Raw genomic sequence first — 23251 nt, 5'->3', positions numbered from 1 at the left:
AACCCCGTCTTCAGATAAGCATGTTAAGCCTTTGAAAGAGGAAGGTAGTCCCAAGGTCATGGGGGCTTGAGTTCGAGGATATGGAAGCTTTCATTTTGTGTCTTTCCCCAATTGTAGAAGTAACGTGAACACATCTTTTTAAAGTGCAAAAAATACACGGATATAAAAATTAGAAGGACAAACAACCCGGAGAAGGCTAGCCATGCCTCCTGGGAGACACGGGTATCGTAAACTGCCCTGCAGATGTGTTGTGGGCTCCACCTCATCCCCCTGGGTGGATCCATCAGGAGAGACGCCAGTGGCCCTGAAGCTGCCCGGGCCTCTAGCCTCGGGGCAGACAGCTGGGGCAGCAGCCCCATGGGGCCCCACAGGCGGTTCCAGGGGCTGTCCCCCCAGGCCCTGGGACCTGGGCTAGCACCTTGCAGGCCAAGCAACCAGGAGACTCCTTTCCTGGCACAACATCTAGGGCACATCCACGATGCAGATGGAGCCCACGCCACCCCCTGCCTGGAAACTGAGTGCCCCGAGGGCTGGGAGAGGAATGGGGCTGAGGGTATTTCTGCTGTGGCCGCAGTGCTGGGGGGCCTCTGCTGAGCCCCTGCCATGTGCAGAGCTGGGGCGCTGGCTGTGCAGGGTACAAAGTGGAGGAGACACAGCCTGTGCCATTCAGGAGCTCGTGGCTCCTGGGAGAAATGCATCTGCCTTCCAGAATCACAGGGATTCTTTGATGACAGATGCACTCAGAGAAATCGAGGTCAGTGTCTAGCGCAGAGCAGGACGTATCAGTGGTGGTTATCCTTCTTCAGTAAACCTGTGTGGGGAGCTTTGTTCACGCATGGAGTCGGGGATGCAGAGAGAGATGAGGCTGAAGAGAAAGCACGGGGATTCTGACCACCTCTGCGGAGTCCGCAGAACTGTTTTGCAAAGAAAAAGCTCTCCCGCCAGCCCTGACTTCCTGGGGGGAGAAGCTGGTTCCATTTGCTAGGATTACTGCTTCTTCTGAAAAGATACACGAGTCATGCTGGGAGAATGATCTCGTTCTGAGCTTTCAGAAGGCATCCAGCCCCCCAAGCAGGTGACTCCTAAGGCTTGCATTCCTTTCCCACCAATATCACCCTGGAATATGGCATTTTGGGCTGTTCAGATTTTCATCTGTTGGAGATGAATGAATTGCCAGGTGGAAGGAGAAATGGGCAGAGGTGTACCTTTGATGCTGGTAACTCAGTCATGCTATAGTGGGGTCCTTAGTGCTGAGACCTGCGTCATCAACAGTCTGTGGCCATCTGTCCGTAAGGGGTTGGAAGAAAATTAGGGCGTGCTCTTGCACTGTACTTTTGATCAGCCTCTTGACCAAATCAGATGGATGCATTGCTTTTCCGAGTCACTTCTCTTAAAAAGTTTTGGGCGCTCCCCAGTGGTTAGGACTCTGTGGTTCGTATGCAGGGGGCATGGGTTCGATTCTTGGTCGGAGAACAAAGATTCTGCCTATCTCACAGTGTGACCAAGAAATAAAAGATAAATACATGAGTACATAAGCAGGCATACCTTAGTAAAATGTTTTCTTGGCTCCTCTAGGAGGCCCTGGAAGTCCGCAAGCCTCAGTTCATTTCTCGCTCGCAAGAACGTCTGAAGAAGCTGGAGCACATGGTGGAGCAGAGAAAAGCCCAGCAGAAGGAGAGCCTGGCTCCAAAGCAGAGTCTCCTCCCTGTCCGCGCCCACAAGAAGCAGGTCACCATCCCCCACCCTCTCAGCGGTAAGCTGCAGCTGGCTCGGGAGGGCCGGTGAGACGTGGGACCCCAGGGCTAGGACCCTCGTCCGATCCGATGGTCCCAGCGGTGCCCCGACACGGGCAGGACTGGTGTTCACTCAAGTGCCCAAACCTCAGGGTCACACAGCCCTCCCTGGGAACCTGCCTGTCTTGAGAGGTGATCTGCAGACCCTGAATTCAGCAGAAATAGCTGGGGATACACATTTCCCATTTCAGCTGGGAAAGAAGCAGTGTGGCAACCAGGGTAGCCGGTTCAAATTCTTGGCTCCATAGCAGATACTCCAAGAGCTCCACTTTGCCCTTGATAGATTGCAAAACCAGTCTCAGGGTGAGAGGGCTGACTCCAGTTTGTCTGCATCAACATTCGTCATCTCAAAACCCCTTTCCTGCTGCGAGCTCAGCGTCGGGCTGGACAGCTTTGGGAGCCGTGGGAGGCGGGTGTCCCATGGACCCTGTGAGGGTGGTGCCCCTGAATTCCCTGGAGAAGGCGTTATCGTGAACCTTCTCTGGGCCAGACCCCACGCAGGGAGCCGGGGAGAGTTTGGTGAGCAAGGCTGGCCTCCGTCCTTTTGTTCGTGGAGCTTATAAACAGACTATTAAACCACAAAGAATAACAAGGAGAGACAAGGGCAAGAATGGAGACAAGGGAGCATATTCTGATGGCCTGCCAACCCAAATCTTAAAACCTGGAGGCCTGGGAAACCTCTGTTTTATTTCTTTGGATAGAGGAACAAGATCTTCCTAGCAAAATGTTCTGGGCCCCAGGAGGTGAAATCACTGGTCTGATTCTGAATAAAAGTCCTCTGGGGAAATAACTGTAGTCAATAAAATGCAGCTTAGCCAATATTACCAGGATCTTACAGAGCGGCTGGGGGACAGCAGGCATTGGAATAGGATTGCTGTTAAACACAGGCAGGCTGAGTCCCCCGCCACCCACCCCCCACCCCCATCCAGAGCTCTTCTGGGGGAGTCATCCAAGACCTCAGCAAGGGCAAACTTGAACGCATCCTTCCTGTGGTGAAGGATCTGGTGGGACACCTGCTGCTCGGCCCTGGTGACCCTTCCCAGGATGCTAAGGAAAGGAAATCAGCAAAATATATGTGCAAAGACTTTCCCTGCCTGGAAATGTGTCTCACATCAGCATTTGAAGCTGATTGGCAGATATTGGCTATGTGGGTGTGTTCTCTGGAGGCTCCTTAGTTTCCAGCTCAACAGAGAGCAATCTGGGTTCTGGTGTAGATGTATCAAGTTGGCAAGAGGGACCAAGTGTCAGCCACAGCTGGGGGTCTCCCCCCCCAGGGCCTTCAGGGTCCAGGCTTGTCCTGGGGAGGGCTGCCAGGATGCCCATGGTGCCTGAGGTGTGAGGGCTGCTTGGCCTCAACAGTTTTGAAGATGCTGTTTGATGAAGATGGTTAGATAAACGAATGTGTTCTCAACAAATATGGAAGTGTCACATTAGAGCTCAAAATGTGTATACACAAAAAAATGGAGTCTAACAGGCTTCCTTCTCAGTCAGCTCCCATCACTTTGTCTAGGAAAAAATAGAGACTCATGAATGTTTGGGAACTCGTTAGGCATGAGACCGGTCATCCTTGTCCCCTGGGCCAGCTGCCCTCCAGCCGTGCCATACTGAGGGCCCCAGTAGCCTGGAATGTCACCATCTCTAATGTCAGAGGGAGGCTGCCTCGTCCCTCGTATTCATTTCCTAGGGCTGCTGTAAGAAATGGCCCGAGGCCGGGTGGCTCAAGGAACAGAAACTGATTCTCTCACAGTCTCGAGGCCAGAAGTCCAAAATCCAGGTGTCCCCTGGAGTGATTTCTCCTGGAGGCGCAGAGAGGATCGTGCTCTGCCTCTCTTCCAGCTCTGGGAGCTTCTGGCAACTTCTGGCATTTCTTGGTTTACAGTTGCATCATTCTGTTCCCTGCCTCCACCCGCCTTGTGTCTGTGTCCAAATTCCCTCCTCTCACAAGGACCCCGGTCATCAGATCAGGGTCCACCTCCACCCAGCCTGACCTCATTTTAACTTGCACACACCTGCACAGATCCGATTTCTAAATCGAGTCGCAGGGACAGGGGAGGAAACATACCTTTGGTGGGGAGACAGTTTTATCTACTCTCCTCCAAGGGCGATGTTTTGCCCCAAAACAGATATCACCCTCACGTGTTCACATTCCTTTGACTGAAAAATCTTAAAATCATGTATAATAATAAAAGATGATGAGACCCAGCCAATAGTTTTAAATAAGCGAGGCACCTTTTTATTTCCCCAGTTCCGAGACAGTCCTGATGACTAGAGTGCTCTGGGAGGGCTCCGGCACACGATTTTACAGCCGCTCTTCTGATCCCCGCGGTATTTATGGCTGATGAGAGGTTCACCCTCGTGTTTGTTTGTGTTAGGCCGGCCTCGTGTGAGCTCTGGACAAGCGCAGGAGTGCTTAAGGCCCCATTAAGCACGTCTATAGGCCGCATCTCATCTTCAGCCTGTCTGCTGGCAAGATGATAAAAGCGAGATGCAGATGCTTTTCTTACATGCTAAATTAGTTAATAAATCATATGCATGAACAAGCTCCCGCTACAGTGTCAAGGCGTCTGATAGAAGGAAGACTTGGATTGTTTTCCGAGCTGGGTTAGCTGCCTCTGATCAGGGCCCTCCTGGTGCAGGCCTGAGGGGTTCAGGTGGGGCCCCCAGCAGCTGACAGACGCCCCCTCGAGCACGGGCTGGGGGCAAAGCGTGCGCCGGACGTCGAGGGCAGTTGCAGCAAGGGCCGGCAGGCCAGCTCTGCTTCCTGTTGGCCAATGAATCCTGGGCAGTCTCTAAGGGACAGGGGCAGTACACGTGTGTACATGCACACGTATGTGAGCATTCACTAGGTTCCCATGTGGAGATGGGGGATTTTCACGACAAACTGGGACCCGAGAAAGTCCAGGAAGTAGCATTATAAAGGTCCTGCCGGCAACCCCAGTCTGTTTTGACTCACTTATCATCTATGGCTTGTGTTCCCAAAGCTCACAAATATGTGGCCTCTTTCTCGCCTTGTCTGGGAGCCTCCTGAGCCCCCTGGGCTTGACTCTAGCAGTGGCATAAGAAGCATCTTCTTCCATCTCTCAGCAAACTTTTCTTGAGGACTCACTGTGTGCTGGGTACAGTCCCTGGTCCTGTGGACCGCCTCACCTCTGGGGTTATGCACCCAGGTAAAAAAGACAGTGATCTTGGGATTTGCTAAGTGCCATGGAAGGGGGTTGCCATGGCAACCCACAGGCTGGCCTTGTTCCCGCCATGAGATATGGTCCTGATGGAGGAGACCTGGTACTGAGAAGAGACCTTGCAGCTGGTTCGTGGTCCAGGGTGCGGAGGGCGGGGCGTGCTGGGGGAGGATGCGGAAGCTGCACAGGGAGGGGTGGCCGGGTGCTCAGGTCAGCTGTGGCTGGACTGTAGATGGGGGTGGGGAGCAAAGGGAGAGAGGGAGACGCCAGAGAGGAGTCCGAAGGGGCCACCAGGCATGTATATGCTGCTTCCAGTGTTCTCCTCATTCTGTGATCAAAGCTGAGGCTGTGTAGCTCCAGGCAGGACGTGATGGAGGCGGGCTGGGGCTGGGCAGTGAACGCAGAAGGGTGGCAGATGCAGAGGTGCTTGGGTGATGAATTGGTGGGACGTGGTAGCTGCCAAGTCACCGAGAGGAGAGGAGCCTCGAGGAAGTTGGGAGGAGGCTGGGAGGCCTGCCTAGCTCTCAACCCCTGAGATGCCAGCCCTTTAACCAGCGGGTGTCTCCTTCCCCAGTCGGAGCTTTGCCTGCCCCCTGCCCCTAGAGTGACCTGGGGCTGTAGGGCGGGGCTCCCCCTTTGTCTCTGCGCAGCTACCCAGGTCCCAGGAGTGCAGGCTGGTCCCGTTCAAGGGCCGGCTGTAACATGGGGATCAGTGTTCCAGAACCAGTCCCTTGCCCTGCCCTGCAGAACGCATCGGGGGCAGGACGGGCTGAAAGCACGTGGGAAGCACCAGCACAGTACCCACAGGTGGCGGGTGGTTTAGCGCTTAGTAGGTGGTACAGCTCTGATGCTTTGACTGGATGCAAAGGGCCGACTCATTGGAAAAAACCTTGATGCTGAGCAAGATTGAAGGCAAAGGGGGAAGAGGGCAGCAGAGGATGAGACGGTTGGATGGCATCACCAACTCAATGGACATGAATTTGAGCCAACTCTGGGAGAGAGTGAAGGGCAGGGGAGCCTGATGTCCTTCAGGCCAGGAGGTCACAGAGTTGGACACGACTCAGCAACTGAACAGCAACAGCAGCATTCCCCACAGGTGGAGGGGCTTGTCATCATCTCCTGGGGACCAGTCTGTGGCTTTGTCCAGCCCTAGCTTGCCTCCCAGAGCAGAGCCTCCCCATCTCCAGCTTTCAAGCCTCCCTGGGTCCTAACCCCACCCTGCATCCCAGACTCCTCCCAGCATGACTGGCACCCCTGCCTCCTTTTCCCAGCTGGTCTGACAGGCTGTCCTTCCTTACCCCTGGGAGCATGCGCCATCAGTACCCACAAACTGCCTGATAGAATTTTGTATGTCCCTCTCCTCTGCCCTGCAGTGTCCTGCCTAACCTCCCTAGCCCAGCTTAAGCCCAGCCTCAGTCTCAGTCTCTCACCTCCAAGGCTCTTGCCGCTGATTCCTGTCACCATGTGGTGACTTTGGCTGCGAAGTCGAGCCCTTCACTCACAGGAATCACTGTCGCTCCTTGTATTCAGTGCCACAGATGGTTAGAAAGCCAGGCATGCTGAAACAGCCCAGGTCAGCCTGCCTCCATCTCAGTTTCTTTCCCCTGACAACTGGAGTGGTCCTCGTGGCTCTTTCTGATGATTTCCTAACCCGTGAATGTGTAGGAAATCCATCAGGAAGGCCTTTCTTCCAGGAAGCCCTCCCTGACTATCAGTCCAGTCTCCACCTCCCCACCTCTGCTACCGGAACACTCCCACCTCTTGTATCTCTCTTAGATGCCCTACCTCCTTACCCTCCCGCTTTGGATTATAGTCCTGTGAGCATGCCAGCGAAATCTCCCTGGATTCTAAGTGCCAGTGAGGGTACACTACACCAGTCACCCTGACAAGCTCTGCTGCGTGTAGCAAAGCCAAGCAACTTAATCTGAACTGCATTATCCACACTTTCCAAGGTGAGCCAAGTGCAGCCATTCAGATCACGGGCCAGTAGAGGAGCGGAATTCTCCGGAAGGTACTGCAGAATTCCTTCTCCAGCCGATCTGCTTTCACTGATGATTTTTGGCTAGAACAAGAATTTAAATTAATTTGCATTCCCTGAGCATCAAGCTAGAAAAGTGACCCAGAAGATATGAGATGGCTGGAGAAGTCATCGCGGTAATAAAAGTGGGCCGTTCATCACGCAGCTGGTGCTGGCCACACCATCCCTACAATCTCCAATCTGATCTCCTGGATATTTCTCCATCAATCATCCGAAAAAATATTTGGGGCTAGTTCTCCCATTGCCCACAAAGGGATTTTAAAATGTGCTTATCAGATAAAAGTCAATTGTTACTTCGTCAGTCTGCAAAGAAAACAAGAAGCATGATTTAGCTAAAAGACTGTTTCCCTGATTCAAAAATATTTGCATGTTGCTGTTATTGGTATCCTTTGCAGACCAAAGATAAAGTTTTTTTTTTTCCCCTAAAAAACACAGGAAGAAAAGATCAATTTATGTCTATTGATTAGAATTAGATCTGTAGGACAGTGTTATTTCCAATTAAAATAATGGAAGGTTAAAACACAGAATTGCAGAGTGGTAAGGAAAAAAGTCTTGATGGGAACTCGCCCAATTGCCTGGATTTTATTTTCCAAATGATTTCCCTTTTATCCCCCAGTGCAGTTCAGTAATAAACCTTTCAGTGACACCAAGGATATAAATCTACTTGGCAACCAGAATGAAAGTTTATTCATCGTCTATAAATCACCATATTTTGTGGTTCTCTAAATAATGCTGGGAAACCCTGGAACTGAGCAAGCAGTGATTCCCAGATCAGCAGCTAGCCATTCGGACGTGTTCTAGATGTTGCTGTGGTATGGTGAAGCATGACTTGAGCTATTGCCATAGTTTCTTTACATGACTAATTTAAACTTGCCACTCAGCCCACACATGCACGTGCACACACACACAAATTCTTAAGAAAATGTGAAAGCAGTATAGCACATTTTATATAGTTAAAATCCTATTTTGTAGCCACAAATAATAACTTTGAAAACTGAAAACTAATTATAACTTGCTAATGTTCTTCAATTGTGACTTTTCCCCCCAGCATCCTTAAGCCTAGACAATCAAAAATGCATTCAAGAGGGAGACCAGCTCCTTTGGATTATTTTGTAAGCTGTTCTCTGGGAGGTTTACAATGTCCATGCATGTTAAAGGCACTGATAAGTCCTACAACAATGACGCCTGCTTAAATTTGTTCAAGCTTGTTTTCTCTTAACTTCTTTGACCTTGGGATGCTTTTGTCTAATTCTTGAGCATCCATTTTGGAAACACAGCTCTAGGAATCTTTGCTTTTAAGACTCTCTGTTGGGTTGGCCAAAAGGTTCATTCAGGTTTTGTTCTAAAAGATGTGAAGGAAAAACCCTAAAAAACTTTTTGGCCAACCCGATACCATGCTTTGCTAAAGAAGCCTCAACTGGAATTTCGATGTGCCATTTCCCACAAAAATCTGAGACTGTGGGAAGAAGGTCTTATTCTCCTTATCTGAATCCCTTTGGTCTGGCAGAGCCAGAAAGCAATGATTGAGGAGCCTGGGGTCCTCTGGGCGGCAGGGTGTGGTGCCAGTTTCACAGACTGTGGCCAGCTTGCCTCCCTGGCAGCTTGTCCACTGACAGGTGCTGGACCTCTCTCCATGTGTGCTCCCCTGGAATCTGTAACAAGGCCATCACACTGTCACCCAGTGGAGTCCAGCGGAGAAAGAGGAGCCAGTCAAAACCCCTTCGGAAAGCACTTCACCAATGTCACAATGCAAAATAACCAGGGAGGGTGGTGTTCCCCACACCAAGGGCTGAAAAATGGCAGAGAAGCAATAAGCTACCAGAGAAGTAACTGTGGAACTGGGGCAGAGGCTTGCCTTCTCCGTGATGCAGGCAGCTGCATCAGACGATGCGCATGGGGGCTCTGGAGCCGGTGACCCGATTATCTGTTGCCACGACAGGGAGAGTTTCTTCACACACTCAAAATAGGGATGCCAGATTCACTAAGTGAAAATATAGGATGCCCAGTTAAATTTGCATTTCAGGACATCAAAACCTCTTTTAGCATAAGCAGGTCCCAAATGTTGCATGGAATATTATTGTTCAGTTGCTAAGTCGTGTCTGATTCTGCTATATCGTGGACTGCAGCATGCCAGGCTTCCCTGTCCTTCACCATCTCCCAGAGTTACTCAAACTCATGTCCATTGGGTCAGTGATGCCATCCAACCATCTCGTCCTCCTTCGCCCTCTTCTCCTCCCACCTTCAATCTTTCTCAGCATCAGGGTCTTTTCTAATGAGTCAGCTCCTTGCATCAGGTGGCCAAAGTACTGGAGTTTCAGCTTCGGCATTAGTCCTTCCAATGAATATTCAGGGTTGATTTCCTTTACGATGGACTGGTTTGATCTCCTTGCTGGCCAAGGGACTGTCAAGAATCTGCTCCAGCACCACAGTTTGAAAGCGTCAGTTCTTCAGTGCTCAGCTTTCTTTATGGTTCAACTCTCACATCCATACATGACAACTGGAAAAACCATAGCTCTGACTATATGGACCTTGGTCAACAAAGTGATGTCTCTGCTTTTTAATATACTCTCTGGGTTTGTCATAGTTTCTCTTCCAAGGAGCAAGCATCTTTTAATTCTGTGGCTGCAGTCACAGTCCACCGTGATTTTGCCTGTCAGTGTTTCCTTTTTTCTCCATCTATTTGCCATGAAGTGAAGGGACTAGATGCCACAATCTTCATTGTTTTGAATGTTGAGTTTTAAGCCAACTTTTTCAGTCTCCTCTTTCACCTTCATCAAGAGGCCTCACTAAGAGTATAGGGTATACTTATGCTAAAACTGTTTCACTGTTGATCTGAAATGCAGACTTCCCTGGGCTTCCTGTATGATATCTGGCAATCCTTCCTCAAAGCCTGGAAACCCCTGGAGGGACTTGGCTGTTTTCCTTATCTTTCTTGTTATTGGCTCTCAGTGGTCCTCAAACAGGAGCAAGTCAGAATCCCCTGCAGGACTTGAGAGCTCACAGGACACTGGTCCAGCCCCAGAACTTTTGATCCAGCTGACTTGGGGCAGGGGTAAGAACTTTCATTTGTCACAAGTTCCCCAGTGATGCTGGTGCTGCTGGTTCAGGGAATGAAGGGGAAGAAGACGACACCCAGATGTCGGCCTTTCTGTGAAAGCGTCAGCCCCACTTTGAGAACCATGGCCTTCTCTCTACTGCAGAGAATAAACAGCCCATTGATTCCATCAATGACTCGATTCTCAGGCCTCTTAGCTGCTTGCTTTGAGACCTGAGGTTAAGTTACTGACCTTCGAGACCTCTGCTCATCCATAAAGAGGAAAACTCCTGCTTTCCTGAGTCACGGGATGAACTGAGTCACAAATGGGGGCCAGGGCAGGGGATGCTTGGAGACTGGTGGCTGTTAGCATTGTGCCTGCCACTGGCGTCTCCAGGGTTACAGTCCATGTTCGTATGGACCATTCCTGTGAGGTCTTCCTAGGACCTTTAAGGCAGATGCTTTGCCCACACAGAGCAGAGGAGGAACAGGAGGCCAGCAGGCTTGAGCGGCCAGTTCCAGGGCACAGAGCACCAAGCTGAGGCCCAACCTGATTCAGGTCTTCAGACTTGGATCCCAAGTGGACACCTCTTTCATGATGTGGAGGGTCAGGCAGGCCAAAGGAAGCATCAAAGGTGCATCATAAAAACATGATGTTTAATGTACTAACACTTGTATGATTTTCATGAAGCAGAAACCAATGATGATTTCCTGCCATGTGTAGAGAGGTCACTGCGAACTGGGGTCATTAAACCTTAGAGGCTGGTAAAGCTCCCTAGCTCCGTTGGGTTACCTTTAAATTCACCAATGTGCTCATTGTGAGTAATGCTGTACTTTGTTTTGCTGAACCCAGGGGGAAAAAATGCACATTTTAGGCAACTGATGGGAGCCCTTGCTGAGGGTTCAGTGTGTGAGCGTCTGTTCTTGTGTGGGGATCTGAGTTGGTCTTCGAGTCTCTGCTACCGCAGACAGCCAGGTGAACCGAATTTGCGTGATTTCAGCCTGTTCAGGGGCTTCTTATGGCAGATAGCCAAGTAAACTGAATCTAGAACCATAAAGGACAGGACCCTGGGGACCGATGGGGAAGCAGCTTATGATGGAGCTCTTGGGTCTGAGAGAGAGAGCAATGGAATTGTGGTAAGACTCCTTTTAAACAGTTTGACTTGGGGATCTTGTTTTTTCTAGCTGGGGGAACTGAAGCCGTGGTCCCTGGTCTGCCCATATTGCATCAAGGATTCTACCTTGTGAGGGTGTGTGGGGAGGTTCGTGGGGCTCCATAGTGCCTGGTGGGTCCTTCTCATACCCCTCCCTGTGCCCCGTGCCTGGGGCAGGTCAGTGTCAACGTGTGTGCACGCTCAGTCGTGTCTGACTCTTTGCGACCCCATGGACTGTAGCCCACCAGGCTCCTCTGTCCATGGAATTCTCCAGGCAAGACTACTGGAGTGGGTTGCCATGTCCTTCTCCAGGGGATCTTCCCAACTCAGGGATCAAATCTGTGTCTCCTGCATTGCAGGCAGATTCTTTATCAGCTGAGCCACCTGGGAAGCCCACGCCCAGGGGCAAACCCTTTCTCAAATCCATCCTTTAGCGCCCACCACCCTGTGTGTTCATAGAGTCCCCAGGATAGTGATTCTGCTGGAAACTTGAGGGTCAGACTGCATGTTCAGGAACCAAGCTCTCTGCAGAGGACAATTCACTTCCATTAACCAGAAGCCCATGATGCCTCATTCCTTGACATGAGCATGGGGAGAGAAATAGATTTCTCTGCAGACCTCTGGTTTCTTTTTCATTTCTTAATTTTGGATGCCTTTACCCGAAGAGAGCCTCCTTGCATCTCTAAACTGTGACATTAGTATCTCTCTTTTGGGTCTGATTGGTCATTTGTGTCATTGTTGTAGAGCGTTATTTTTATGTAAATGAAACACACAACCTCCACCCACTACCCAGGTGCCTGGAATGGGCGGCTCACCACGTGAAACTGTCCTTCAGGGTCCCACAGAAGCATAGAAGGATTTCAGAAAAATGACGATGTTTATCCAGCACAGGATTTTATCATCACAAGAGCACTTTGGAGGTGAACAACCTATGAGTCTTTAACTAGCTTTTCTACGGTGCAGTACACACCGTTTAGTTTCTGGAGGGCTAATTAGTCCAAGGTAGACCCTCGGCTATTGCCTGTGTCAGCGAGTTAGAGATCCCAGCGAGACGAGCGGAATGGAAATGATGTGCAAGTAGCTGGATTCAACCCCTGAAGACCATGATGCAGTTATTCCAGCTGCAGGAAGGCCAGCTGCTCACTGGCTTTGAAACTGACATAGTGAACAGCCTCCCTTGTGAGTTTAGAATACACACCTACTGGGGCCTCTTTCTTAGGGGAAAAACCCTCTAGAGATTTTCTTCCCTAAGACATACCCCATTTCCATTCCTTTGGGTAGGCCGTGTCTTTCTTAGAAGATACTGGGCAGTGTAGACTTGCGTCTCTACTCCAAACTGGCTTGTTGGCTCCTGGCTGGATTCTCTCCAACAGGCATCCCTTAGCTTTGGTGTCCGTAAGCTGGGGGAAGCACATTCTAAACGATTCTTCACAGTGCTCAGGTGACTGCTGAAAATCCGCTTCTGCAAGGGCACTGCGCTAATAAATCCAGTGTGAACTTGATTATCATTTAGATTACTGTTCAATAGGAAAAATGGAGCTTTGCAATCAGAGCTGTAGATAAGGACTCTGTGCGGAGGAAAATGAGCTCTGGCCTCATAAACCGCATCACGCTGGTGTCCAGGTGACTGTTGCTGTTTCTGGTAACACCGTTGGCTGTCTGAGTGTTCAGGCCACCTGTCCTGTGTGTGTGTGCGTATTTGCACACATGAGATGAGGGTTGTGATAAACACCCACGTGTGTTTATTATAGAGATTAATGCGATATCAGGCTTGTACTCAGCTGCTCCACAAGAACAGCCTCAGAAGCACCAAAATCTTGGTAGCTGGTTGTTTGCTCACACTGTGTGTCTGGCCTTAACTCATGAACTTTGCAATAGGCTAGTAGTTTGGATACAATAATGAGCCAGACACCAGAAACTCAGGTTTAAAAAAAAAGAAAGAAAAAGAATTTTCCAGAAAGACAGAAATGGGCAATTAACTACCTTAGTAATTGTATTAAGGGGGGGAAAAAAGCCTGCTCTATCTGAATGATAATGGGACATAAATACAGCCTCAGTTCTTTCCTCCATATTAGTGAATTAGAATACAGGAAGCTTCAAGGAAAATCCATAAAAGATCCATAAGCTGGCTGAAAATTGTTCTCACCAGTCACTTTAATTTTATAAAGGCAGAATTTCCATTAAAAGGGTCTGGATAGATGGGCTTTCGCTGTATCTTTGAGCACAGTGCGTGCAGGATGGTTTCCATCCTGTAAAATGAGGTCCCCACAGAGCCAGCTGCATATCTCTCGCTGTAGGCTGCTCCTTGTGGTCTCGCTGTGTTTCTGCCCGGGCCACCTTACTCCTGGACTCCCTCGCGCTATCAGGACACCACTTTGTTTTTCAGATTCAGTTCAGCTGTGTCCTTCTGGGAAGCCTCCCCAGTTGCGTCCCTTCCCTGATGGACTGCACAACCCCCATGAGCAGTGACACCCAGGCTCTCGCCCTGGGCTGCGAGTCCTTTGTCTCACTGATCCTTGAGGCTACTGAGCACCAAAGAGGTGAAAGTCAAACAGTCAAAGGAAGGGTGGCTCCAACCCAAAGCCTGTTTTTCTTTCCTTTTTTGTTTCTGTTTTACTCAACTATAGTTAATTCACAACATTATGTTAATTTCTGCCGCACAGCAAAGTGATTCAGTTATACATATATATACACAACATTCTTTTTCATATTCTTTTCCACTAGAGTTTCTCATAAGGTGTTGAATCCAGTCCATGTGCTAAACAGTAGGACCTCGGTGCTTATGCTTTCTATATGTAATAGTTTGCCCCTGCTAACCCCAAGCTTGCCCTCCCTCCCTCCTCCACAAAATCTGGTTTTCTGTCCCACCTTCACAGCCCTCTTTGCTCGTGTTCTGTGGGTGTGGCTGAGTCCTGAGTCCTCCCATTTCCCAGTTGTGCTGAGCACTGCTTACCCAACTACAATGGTCTGACCTGTCTCCCTGCAGCCGTGTTTGAATGTACTCCACCCTGTGTGCTTAGCCGCTCAGTCGTGTCTGACTCTTTGCGACTCCACGGACTGTAACGTGCCAGGCTCCTCTGCCCGTGGGGACTCTCCAGGCAAGAATACTGGAATGCATTGCCATTTCCTCCTCCAGGGGATTTTCCCAACCCAGGGATCGAACCCAGTTCTCCCACATTGCAGGCGGATTCTTTACCGTCTGAGCCAACAGGGAAGCCCTTACTCCTACCCAGTTGGTGCGTATTCTAAGCAGCTGCTGGAGCCATCCTTTGGGAATCCAAATCAGAGCCCCTACTTAAAACCTCACATGGTTCTCTGTCTCTTACTCTAAAGGAACACTTAACAGACTCGAAATTCTCCTTAATAGACTTGCAAACCCCAACAAGGATGGTTCCTACCTCCAGCAGTTACCAAATGCAATTTGTGTGCCCAACACATAGTGTGGCCCAACAATACCCAAAATATAAGGGGGTCTGGAGCAGAGAAAGGTTTATTGGAAGGCTGTATAAGGAAAATGGGTGGCTCGTGCCCCTGAAAAGTCCAAACTCCCCTAAGGGTTTCAGCAAAGCATTTCTAAAGGCATGGCGAGTGAGGGAGGTGTTGGCTTTGGCAAACTTCTTGGTATTGGGAATCCTTTGTTCTTGCAGGTGTCATGAGGTTCCTGTAAACCTCCAACAGGACAAATGTTATTTTCTGCTTTGCAACTTTTCATCTCTATATGAATGGACGAATGTTACACCCTTAAAGGTCAGAGCCTTGACAAAGGGCTCTCCTGTATATTTCAGGCTTTGGGGAACATTCTTAACTCAAAGGAAAAGCAGTAGATTACAAAGGCTGATGAAACGGACCTAACACAGTGTCAGATGCGTTCTTCCCTATTACGTGGTGCCCACTAGAACCATGGGAGATTCTGGGTTAGATCCCATGCCCATGCGTGGGAATCATGGTCAGAGTCTGCCAGGGGTGGTGGAGTGTGGCCTGGGTGGAGAACCACAGCGGTCTTTGCTCTCACCTCTGTTCCCCACCTGCTTTCTCATGCCCTCCTTCCTAGCACCGTAGGCACCATGGCCCCCTGATCCTTCCTCGCTCTTTCCTCTACTGGCCCCCGCAGCCAGCTCATTAGGGTCATAGTAACATATATCCTCCCCCAGGGACCTTCCTGACCACCCCCAGGACCCACTTGACCAAGTGGCCAGCGATTCATTTTCATCACGGCACTCCCCTGATAGTTTGTAGCTGGCCTGTTCCTTATTCAGCTCCTCCCTCAATCATGAAGTCTCAGGGTGGCAAGATCTTATCAGTGCGTTTTTCTTCTGAGCATCCCCTGGAGGCATAGTCCTTGCTCCTTCAGTGTAGGAGCAAGGGGGAAGAGAAAGAAATTTTGGAATGATGCCTGGGAAATTGACCAGCACGTGTCAGGGCTCCCAGAAGATGGATTCTGAAACATAGATTGGTGACCATGTTCTGAGATTGAGGGTGTGTGCGGGCAGGGCTGGACAGACTGGTTTGGACTGAAACCCAGCTCTGTCGCTCACTCATTCACTGAGTGACCCAGAGCAGGAGACCCCTGGCCCTTTGAACTTTGATTTTCTGTCCCTGAAATGCAAAAATTACGAGCATGTCACAGGGTTAGTGTGAAGACCTATTGAGATCCAATAAATGCTAGCAGCTTATTATAACTAGTAGTGCTGACCCTCCGGTGTCGCACTGCCCCCTGCCTCTTCCGGCCGCCTTCCCTCTCAAAGTGCCAAATGGGCTTTTTTCTTTTTTTGCTCTAGTGAGGTCGGGAGCCATTGCAACACACAATGATTTATTTCAAACCACTTCCTCCAGGGAGGCAGAATTTTGTTCTTTTCCTCTCTTCCCTTGCATCCTGAAAGCCTCCATTGCTCATCCAATGAGCCTGGTGCTGTTAGGAAAACTCAAAGTCAACAGCGACCAGCGCAAGGCGTGGGCTGGAGCCTGCCGGCTGGGGTCTGCACTCCTGGACGCAGACTTGCTTGTTTTGCACCTACGTCGGCTGCTGGGCCCAGAATTTAAACTTGTGCTGAGGCACAGCGGGCGGAGAAGAGTTCAGAAAACAAAACCGAGGAGGCGCCCAGGGCTCACATTCGCTTGTGTTTCCTCTTGGAAATGAGACCAAAGCTTCACTGTGGTATCAGGCGCTCAAAAGAAATAAATCAAACTGAACCAAAACAAAAGCAGAGCTAATATCTGCGGGGAGACCACATGCAATTGAGCTGAGATTGTTAAGTGTTTCACAGGCCGTTCGTAGTGTTTCTATCCCCCTGGGGCCCCTGCCTCGGTCCACACCAGCCTCTCCCTCATCTTGAGTCGCTCCTGAGGAATGCTGGTGCAGACTGGAGTCTACGTCTGCAGGCGGCTCCTTCTCCCTGGAGCGGGAGTCTGTAGGCAGACACGTTTGCTTGCCTGAGACCCTGACTGCCCTGGCAACACCCCCATTTCTTTGGAATGCTGTTGGGCTCTTCCTGAGGTCTTGGGTTCTGGCCTGGCCCTGTCTAGATCGAGAGGGGAGGGTGGGCACTGGGAGGTGTCTTGGCAGATCGGAGTCCTCGTGGTGAGGTTGACTCTCCTGGTTCACGTGGCCCAATGCCTTTCCAAACACTGGAGATGTTTCCCTTCGCTGTGAACATTCTTCTGATGTCTTTCTCCTTTCTCTTGTTTCTCCTTTGAATCTTGTCTTTGAGGTTGAGTAACGGTACCATCTTTTATGTTTATAACCAGACAGACGACAAGCTCAGCCACTGTGCCGTTTCCATATTGTAAATCAAAGCTGTGTTGTAGTTCCCCAGGCAGGAAAAGACTTCTTCATATCCTTGCCTCTGGTCCACCTTCTTGTATATTCTTGAAAACTTCTGCATATTCTCAAGCTTGGGGTATCTGAAGCGGCTCTGCTGGAGTGTTGAAGACGGGGAACAGGCCCAGGTGGGGAAACTGACTGAAGAAGCCTGGTGGGGCCTTGGCTGGGGACGCCAGGAGCCTGCCTTAGTTCCATGACTGAAGGATGCTGAGCCACCATCTACTTCTGCCGAGTGAAGGCTGGCGTGCTGGTTACCATCCAGGTGTTCCGGGCAGTTGGTGTGATAGCCACTCAGATGCATCGCCATGCAGCAAGCACCCTAGGAGCATTTTGGGGTGCCAGACTCTTGGCTAATCTATAGGGCCAAGAGTCTCTCAGGAATCTCAGAGTTGTATCAAAAGGGTACTCACTATTTTTTTTTTCCTTTCTAAAAAAAAAATGCAGACCATTTTTATGAGTGCCATCTGTAAACATCCTTGCAATTAGCAATGTGTACTCTCATTAAAAGACATTCCAGACTCAGTGATGTGTAGCCACTGGGCACTTTCTCAAAGGACGCTAGACAGATGTTACTGTTACGTTGCTTTCTGTTATGTTTTCTGACCTTGGAAAGGACTAATTCCTCCCCCTTGGAAAGGGAGTCGAGGCTGGCAACCCATGATGGAGACTGCAGTTGTGAGTGAAAGCTCTGCTCTCAGTGTCCTCAGAGGCACCAGAGACCTAGCGTGACTGTTTTGTAGATGGGATGACCACCTCCCCAGGCCTGCACCCAGAGTGATGCTGAAACACGTTTTTGTGCCACCCTGGCAGGACTCCAGTAAACTGTGACTCTTTATTGCTCAATGATGCCTGCAAAGGAGTCACTGCCTCTGAAGTCTGTTAGAGCTGACCTTGAACTTCATGCTGTATTTGACTGTTGTCAAGGCAAACCTGTAGGTTGTACAATCATTTGTGGTGTGTGTCTACTGAGTCCTGCTGTGTATATAACAGGCTGATCTTAGATTAAGAAAGGATAACAGAGAGTCAACCAAACCCATCGTGATGTTTTTCTAGATAAGTGCAACATCTGTACCTTCTGAAATTAATTATCTTTCTTTATTTTTTTTTTTTAGATAACTTGTTCAAACCCAAAGAAAGGTACATTTCAGAGAAGGAGATGCACATGCGATCTAAAAGGTACTTGGTTCTTTTGTGTGAGGTCAGAAAAGTGGGGTAAAGAGAGGTGGCTTGCTGGACGCAGGCACAGTCCAGTGTGGGCCACTACTTCTGGGTCCACGTTTGAGCTCTGAGGTCTTCTCGGCCGTGAATTTGAAAAGCTGGCCCAAAGGAGTGCATTTGCCGAATTGCACCTCTGAATGTTGATGTCGTTCTTGGAAAACCCTTAGGAAGGTGGTAGGTCTTGAGTTCTGAACCAGTCTGCTAATTGGTCTCTAAGAGATGCCCAGACTCAACAGAAATGCTTCTGCGTGTTCCTGCCATTGCTCTGGGCAGGTGCCATGTGTCACTGTGCACCTTTGCAGGTAATTTCATAAGAGGGGGACCAGCTGGGTCTCCGGGCCTGCAGGAAATCTTCCAGGCCTGGAGGTGGACGGTGTGAGGGGGCCACGGAGCCGCAGAGGGCCACAAGCTGGCCTACTTGGCGCCCGGCTGCCGCAAGCTCTCCATGTCCTGCTTGGCTGGTTGCAGTTCTGGACGCCCCCTCATTCTCACCAGCACACAAAGGCTGCCATTCTTCCCGAGCTCGGGCCTCCCAGTCCACACGTAATAACCCGGCAGAGTTCGCCAAGTTCATGCAAGTAACATGTCATTAGTTTATAATAAAGTATCTGGCACTAGGGGGAATTATAATAATTAAACCAAACTGATAGGGCAACTTAGAGAAACCATTGAAATAGGAAGAGTACATTTCTCCCCACTCCAGGCACAAAATCTCTGCTTTTCCCATGATTATATTGTTTCCATGATCATTAGCCAGCTTTGATTATCTGTAGGGAACCTCTCTGTAAATTAAAAAAAAAAGTGTCAGTGGGGAGGAGGGGAACCCTCCCATTAACCACTGGCTTCACAGCATTCTAACTGGGGGTTTGAAAGGGCCACTGGGGGTCAAGATCTGCTGTTTCAGAAGTATGAAGCCGTGTATACCTCATGCCCAAAGTATTCCTCTTTCAGTTTGGTGGAAAATTCAGCCAAATTGTCCCTTCCTGGTCCCTAAGCCCAAAGCCACTATTGTGGAGGCTTGAAATTGAAATGCTAGATCTCAAAGCAGCATCCGTGGACAGAGCATCGCCCTGTCATCTCACTGAAGACGGAACAGCCTCCGAGAGGACCAGTGGTGCTGTGTCCCCCATCGTGACTTCCTGGCCGGAAGCCGGGGCTCCTTGGAGACAGTCGGTGAGGCATGCACTCTGTGGTCTGCCCTGAGTGGACTCAGACCCCGGCTCTCGGACTTCACTCCCCCACAGAATCATAATGGAGCTTTATTTTCTTTCATGTCTTTGTTATTCATTCTATTACTAAATTGCACTTTCATTTTAAAAATTCAAGCACAGGAGAGAGAACTGAAGTCACTCATGACCAGCTATCCCCTCTCCTACCCCACTTCCCCAACCTTACCCTGCCTCCAGAGACATCATAGGTATCGGCATCCTTTATACCCTCCCAGGCCTTTCTCTCTGCCTGAGCAGACATCTACCAGTCACATATACAGGTGTCTAATTTTTGAGCATAAATGGGATCGTGCTGTGTATCATCTTCCTGTAGCTTGCTTCTTTTACTTTATGTCTGTGGGGTCTTTCTATGTCAGAGAATATAGATATGGATGATTTTCTTCACTGATGCAAAGTGGTCCATTGCATAAATGAACCATAATTTATTAAGGGTGTTCTTTTAAGAAAATACTGCAGCGGAAGCTCCAGGATTGAGGCCTAAGAATTTTTATCCTGAACACCCCACATGGTCAGATGGTTAAGATGGGGACAATGTGTCTGTATGGGTGCCAGAGGATTTCCACTGTGGAGCTTTGGGACATGTCATCTTTCCTACTGATCCTGACGGCCTTCTCCTGGTTCCTTCTAGAGCAGCTCCTGGGCTTGGCAGTCATGTGTGCACTCATTAATTCATACCATGCTGATGCCCTCTGTGCCAGGCACTCTGATGGGTGCAAGCAGTTCCTGGGTTACTTTACGCTGTGTGACTGGGGGTCAGTGTTGCAAGAAGTCAAGCAGACCGAGGCTGGGCTCCCAGCTCCTTATTCACCAGCTGAGGGATGTCACTGGCCTCCTGACCTCGCTGGGCCTGGGTTCCTCACTCCCATAACAGGGCACTGTACGTCTCTTCCACCTGCTGTGAGGGCTACCCAAGAAAATTTGTGTCAGATGATTAGACTAGTAAGGGGCCCTCCTATACTGCTGGCGGGAATGTAAATTGGTATAGTTCCTATGGAGAACAGTATGGAGGAGGATCCTTAAAAAACGGAAGATAGAGCTGCCATATGACCCAGCAAGCCCACTCCTGGACGTACACCCAGAGAAAACTGTAATTTGAAGAGATACATGCACCCCAGTGTTCATAGCAGCACTATTCACCATAGCCAAGACATGAAAGACACCTCAGTGTCCATCAACAGATGAATGGATCAAGATGTGAAACATATATATGATGGAATATTACTCAGCCATGAAAAGAATGAAATAGCGCCATTTGCGGCAACATGGATGGATTTAGAGATGATCATACTACGTGAAGTAGGTCAGACAAATGTCATATGATATTGCTTAGACGTGGAATCTAAAAAAATAATGATACAAATGAACTTATCTGCAAAACAGAAATAGACCCACAGACTTAGAAAGGAAACGTATGCTTACCTGGGGGAAAGGGTGGGGGAGGGATAAATTAGGAATTTGGGGTTAACACATACATACTACTGTGTGTAAAACAGATAATCAACAAGGACCTACTGTGCAGCACCAGAAAGTGGACTCAGTATTGTTTAATAACCTATCTGAAAAAGAATATACATGCATGTATAAGCTAAATCACTGCTGTACACCGGAAACTAACCCACCACCACAGATCAGCCATACTGATCACAACCATGCTGTAAATCAGCTGTATATTCAGTAAAAGATAATTTCAAAAGATAAACTCATAAAAAAGATGCTTAGCCTAATACCCATTAACCAAGACGATGTCTTGCTAATGTTGCCATCATCAATCTTTTCATACTTTGTAATTATTATTTTAATTGGGGAACATGTTAAATTTTGTAGGGCTTTCAAACATGAGGGAAAATAAAAGAGATGTTCAGCCACATGTCACCGGTACAGCATCCTCAAAGCTCAGGCTGCAGCGTCCCCTTTCTGTGCATGGATGCCAGCCAAAATCTTGTTTGGCATCAGTACATACGCAGTCTCTGTAGGGAAGTAAGAAGGAAAGACCCAGAAGGAGGCTCCCTGAGGCCCTGCGGGTGTCGTGGAAGCTCCTAATTTTGCACAAACATGTGATACTGACGCCTGAGATGTGTTTGGACACAGCTTCCTTAGGAGCACATAGGTGAAGAGGCGGACACGCACGTTTCATCTGTGTGCTGCTCCAATACGACCCCAGCTACCTTCATAGAGCCGCTGCTCCTTTTCCAAGTCATAGGAAGACAAAAGCGAAGAGGCAAAAAAAGCGTTTGGTAAAAAGTAAGTTTACACTCAGGGGGCTTCCCAGGTGGCTCAGATGGTGGAGAATCCACCTGCCAAGACAGGAGATGCAGGAGACCCAGGTTTGATCCCTGGGTTGGGAAGATCCCCCTGGAAGAGGAGATGGCAGCCCACTCCAGTATGCTTGCTGGGAAATCCCATGGACAGAGGAGGCTGGTGGGGTACAGTCCGTGGGCTCGCAGAGAGCTGGACACGACTCACTAAACACGCACACACACGTGCACACTGAGTGGCCAAAGCAGTAGGCCCAGCATCTCTCATTTTACAAGCAAGGGGGTGGAGAGAAAGAAACGTGACTTCTAAAGAAATCCCTGGCTCCTCCAGCTCTGCCCTGGGGGGGTGCCCCACCGACTGCACGGCCCCCGCCTGGGCAGCCCCGCCTGCAGACGGTCAGGGGAGCCCCAGGTCTAAGGGTCTCAGAGACATGGGGTGGTCCAGAGCCGGCTGATCTGCCCTTTGAAATGCAAGCGCCTGCTGACAAGACAGGGGGCAGAGCCACGGCAGACGCACGCTGTCTCGCTACCATTTCAAAATGTTTTCTCAATTTGTTTCAGAATCTATAATAACTTGCCGGAAGTTAGGAAGAAAAAAGAGGACCAAAAGAAAAGGGTGATCTTACAAAGCAACAGACTCCGGGCCGAGGTCTTCAAAAAGGTAACGGCCCGGCCGCCAGTGGGGGTGACGTGTGTGTGGCTCCCAGATGCTGAGTCTGAACTTGACGTCTCTGTCTCTGCTTCCCCAGCAATTACTGGACCAGCTCCTTCAAAGGAATGCGGTCTAACCGCAGGCTGCCCCACCGACCCTCTACCTGGAACTGGGATGACTTCAAACGCTGGATAAACCATTAAACTTAACCGTATCTTCATGACGTGAACCACTTTTTTTACTTTTGATTTTTTTTTTTGTTTTATCCATAAAGCAAAGCACAGCTGACCTAAACCAAGCAGAAACGATAACCCTTGAGGAAATGGATCTTCAGACTGCAGTGGGGTAATCAACCCAACAGGACCCACTTGATACAGTCCTTTCATTTTTTGACTTCTGAATTTTACCTTTTGCTTCTGATGTTTACTCCTACCATTTCCACGCAGGCACAAAGGCCTTCTATGTGCTCATAGGCTTAGATCCCAGGGGACTGGTTTTTTATTTTTTCTTGCCTTTTCATCAGATTTCTAGGACCTAAATACATCACTTTAAAAATACCATTCCCAACTTCTGCCAGTTCTGCAAACTCCAGATTTTGGACCATCGCAAAGTGTGTTTGAAACCCCTCTGGATGTCTGTACCATTAATACTGGAGGTAACTTTGGAGCTAGGCGGCTGCTCTGTCAGAGACTGGGGACCTGTTTCTCGGTGACCTTGGCTGGTCAGAGCCGCCCCTACCAACCCCACCCCACTCCTAGCACCTGTCTTCATTCAGCAAAAGAGTCTATATTCACGGAAGCCATGAGGGCAGAATTGGCTGGAAAAATTGGTAGGTCACATCAGTGTTTTTGGCAAGCCACCCCCCAACCGAAAGAGCT

The 23251-nt window shown here is 49.4% G+C and overlaps 1 protein-coding gene across 2 annotated transcripts in view; it reads left to right on the top strand.

Annotated features, from left to right (window-relative positions):
- Positions 1-22509, top strand: part of C23H10orf90 (chromosome 23 C10orf90 homolog) — a 243710-nt gene extending 221201 nt beyond the window's left edge. For both annotated transcript variants that reach the window (XM_068961757.1, XM_068961756.1), the window contains 4 exons: positions 1576-1753; positions 18132-18195; positions 22283-22382; positions 22471-22509. In XM_068961757.1, coding sequence (XP_068817858.1) covers positions 1576-1753; positions 18132-18195; positions 22283-22382; positions 22471-22509 — 381 coding nt within the window. The remainder of the gene's footprint in view (positions 1-1575; positions 1754-18131; positions 18196-22282; positions 22383-22470) is intronic.
- Positions 22510-23251: the final 742 nt, after the last annotated feature.

This window comes from Capricornis sumatraensis, chromosome 23, assembly GCF_032405125.1.
Source record: "Capricornis sumatraensis isolate serow.1 chromosome 23, serow.2, whole genome shotgun sequence".
Lineage (NCBI taxonomy): Eukaryota > Metazoa > Chordata > Mammalia > Artiodactyla > Bovidae > Capricornis > Capricornis sumatraensis.
The sequence above is the reverse complement of the archived record's forward strand: the minus strand, read 5'-3'. Positions and strand labels throughout refer to the sequence as shown.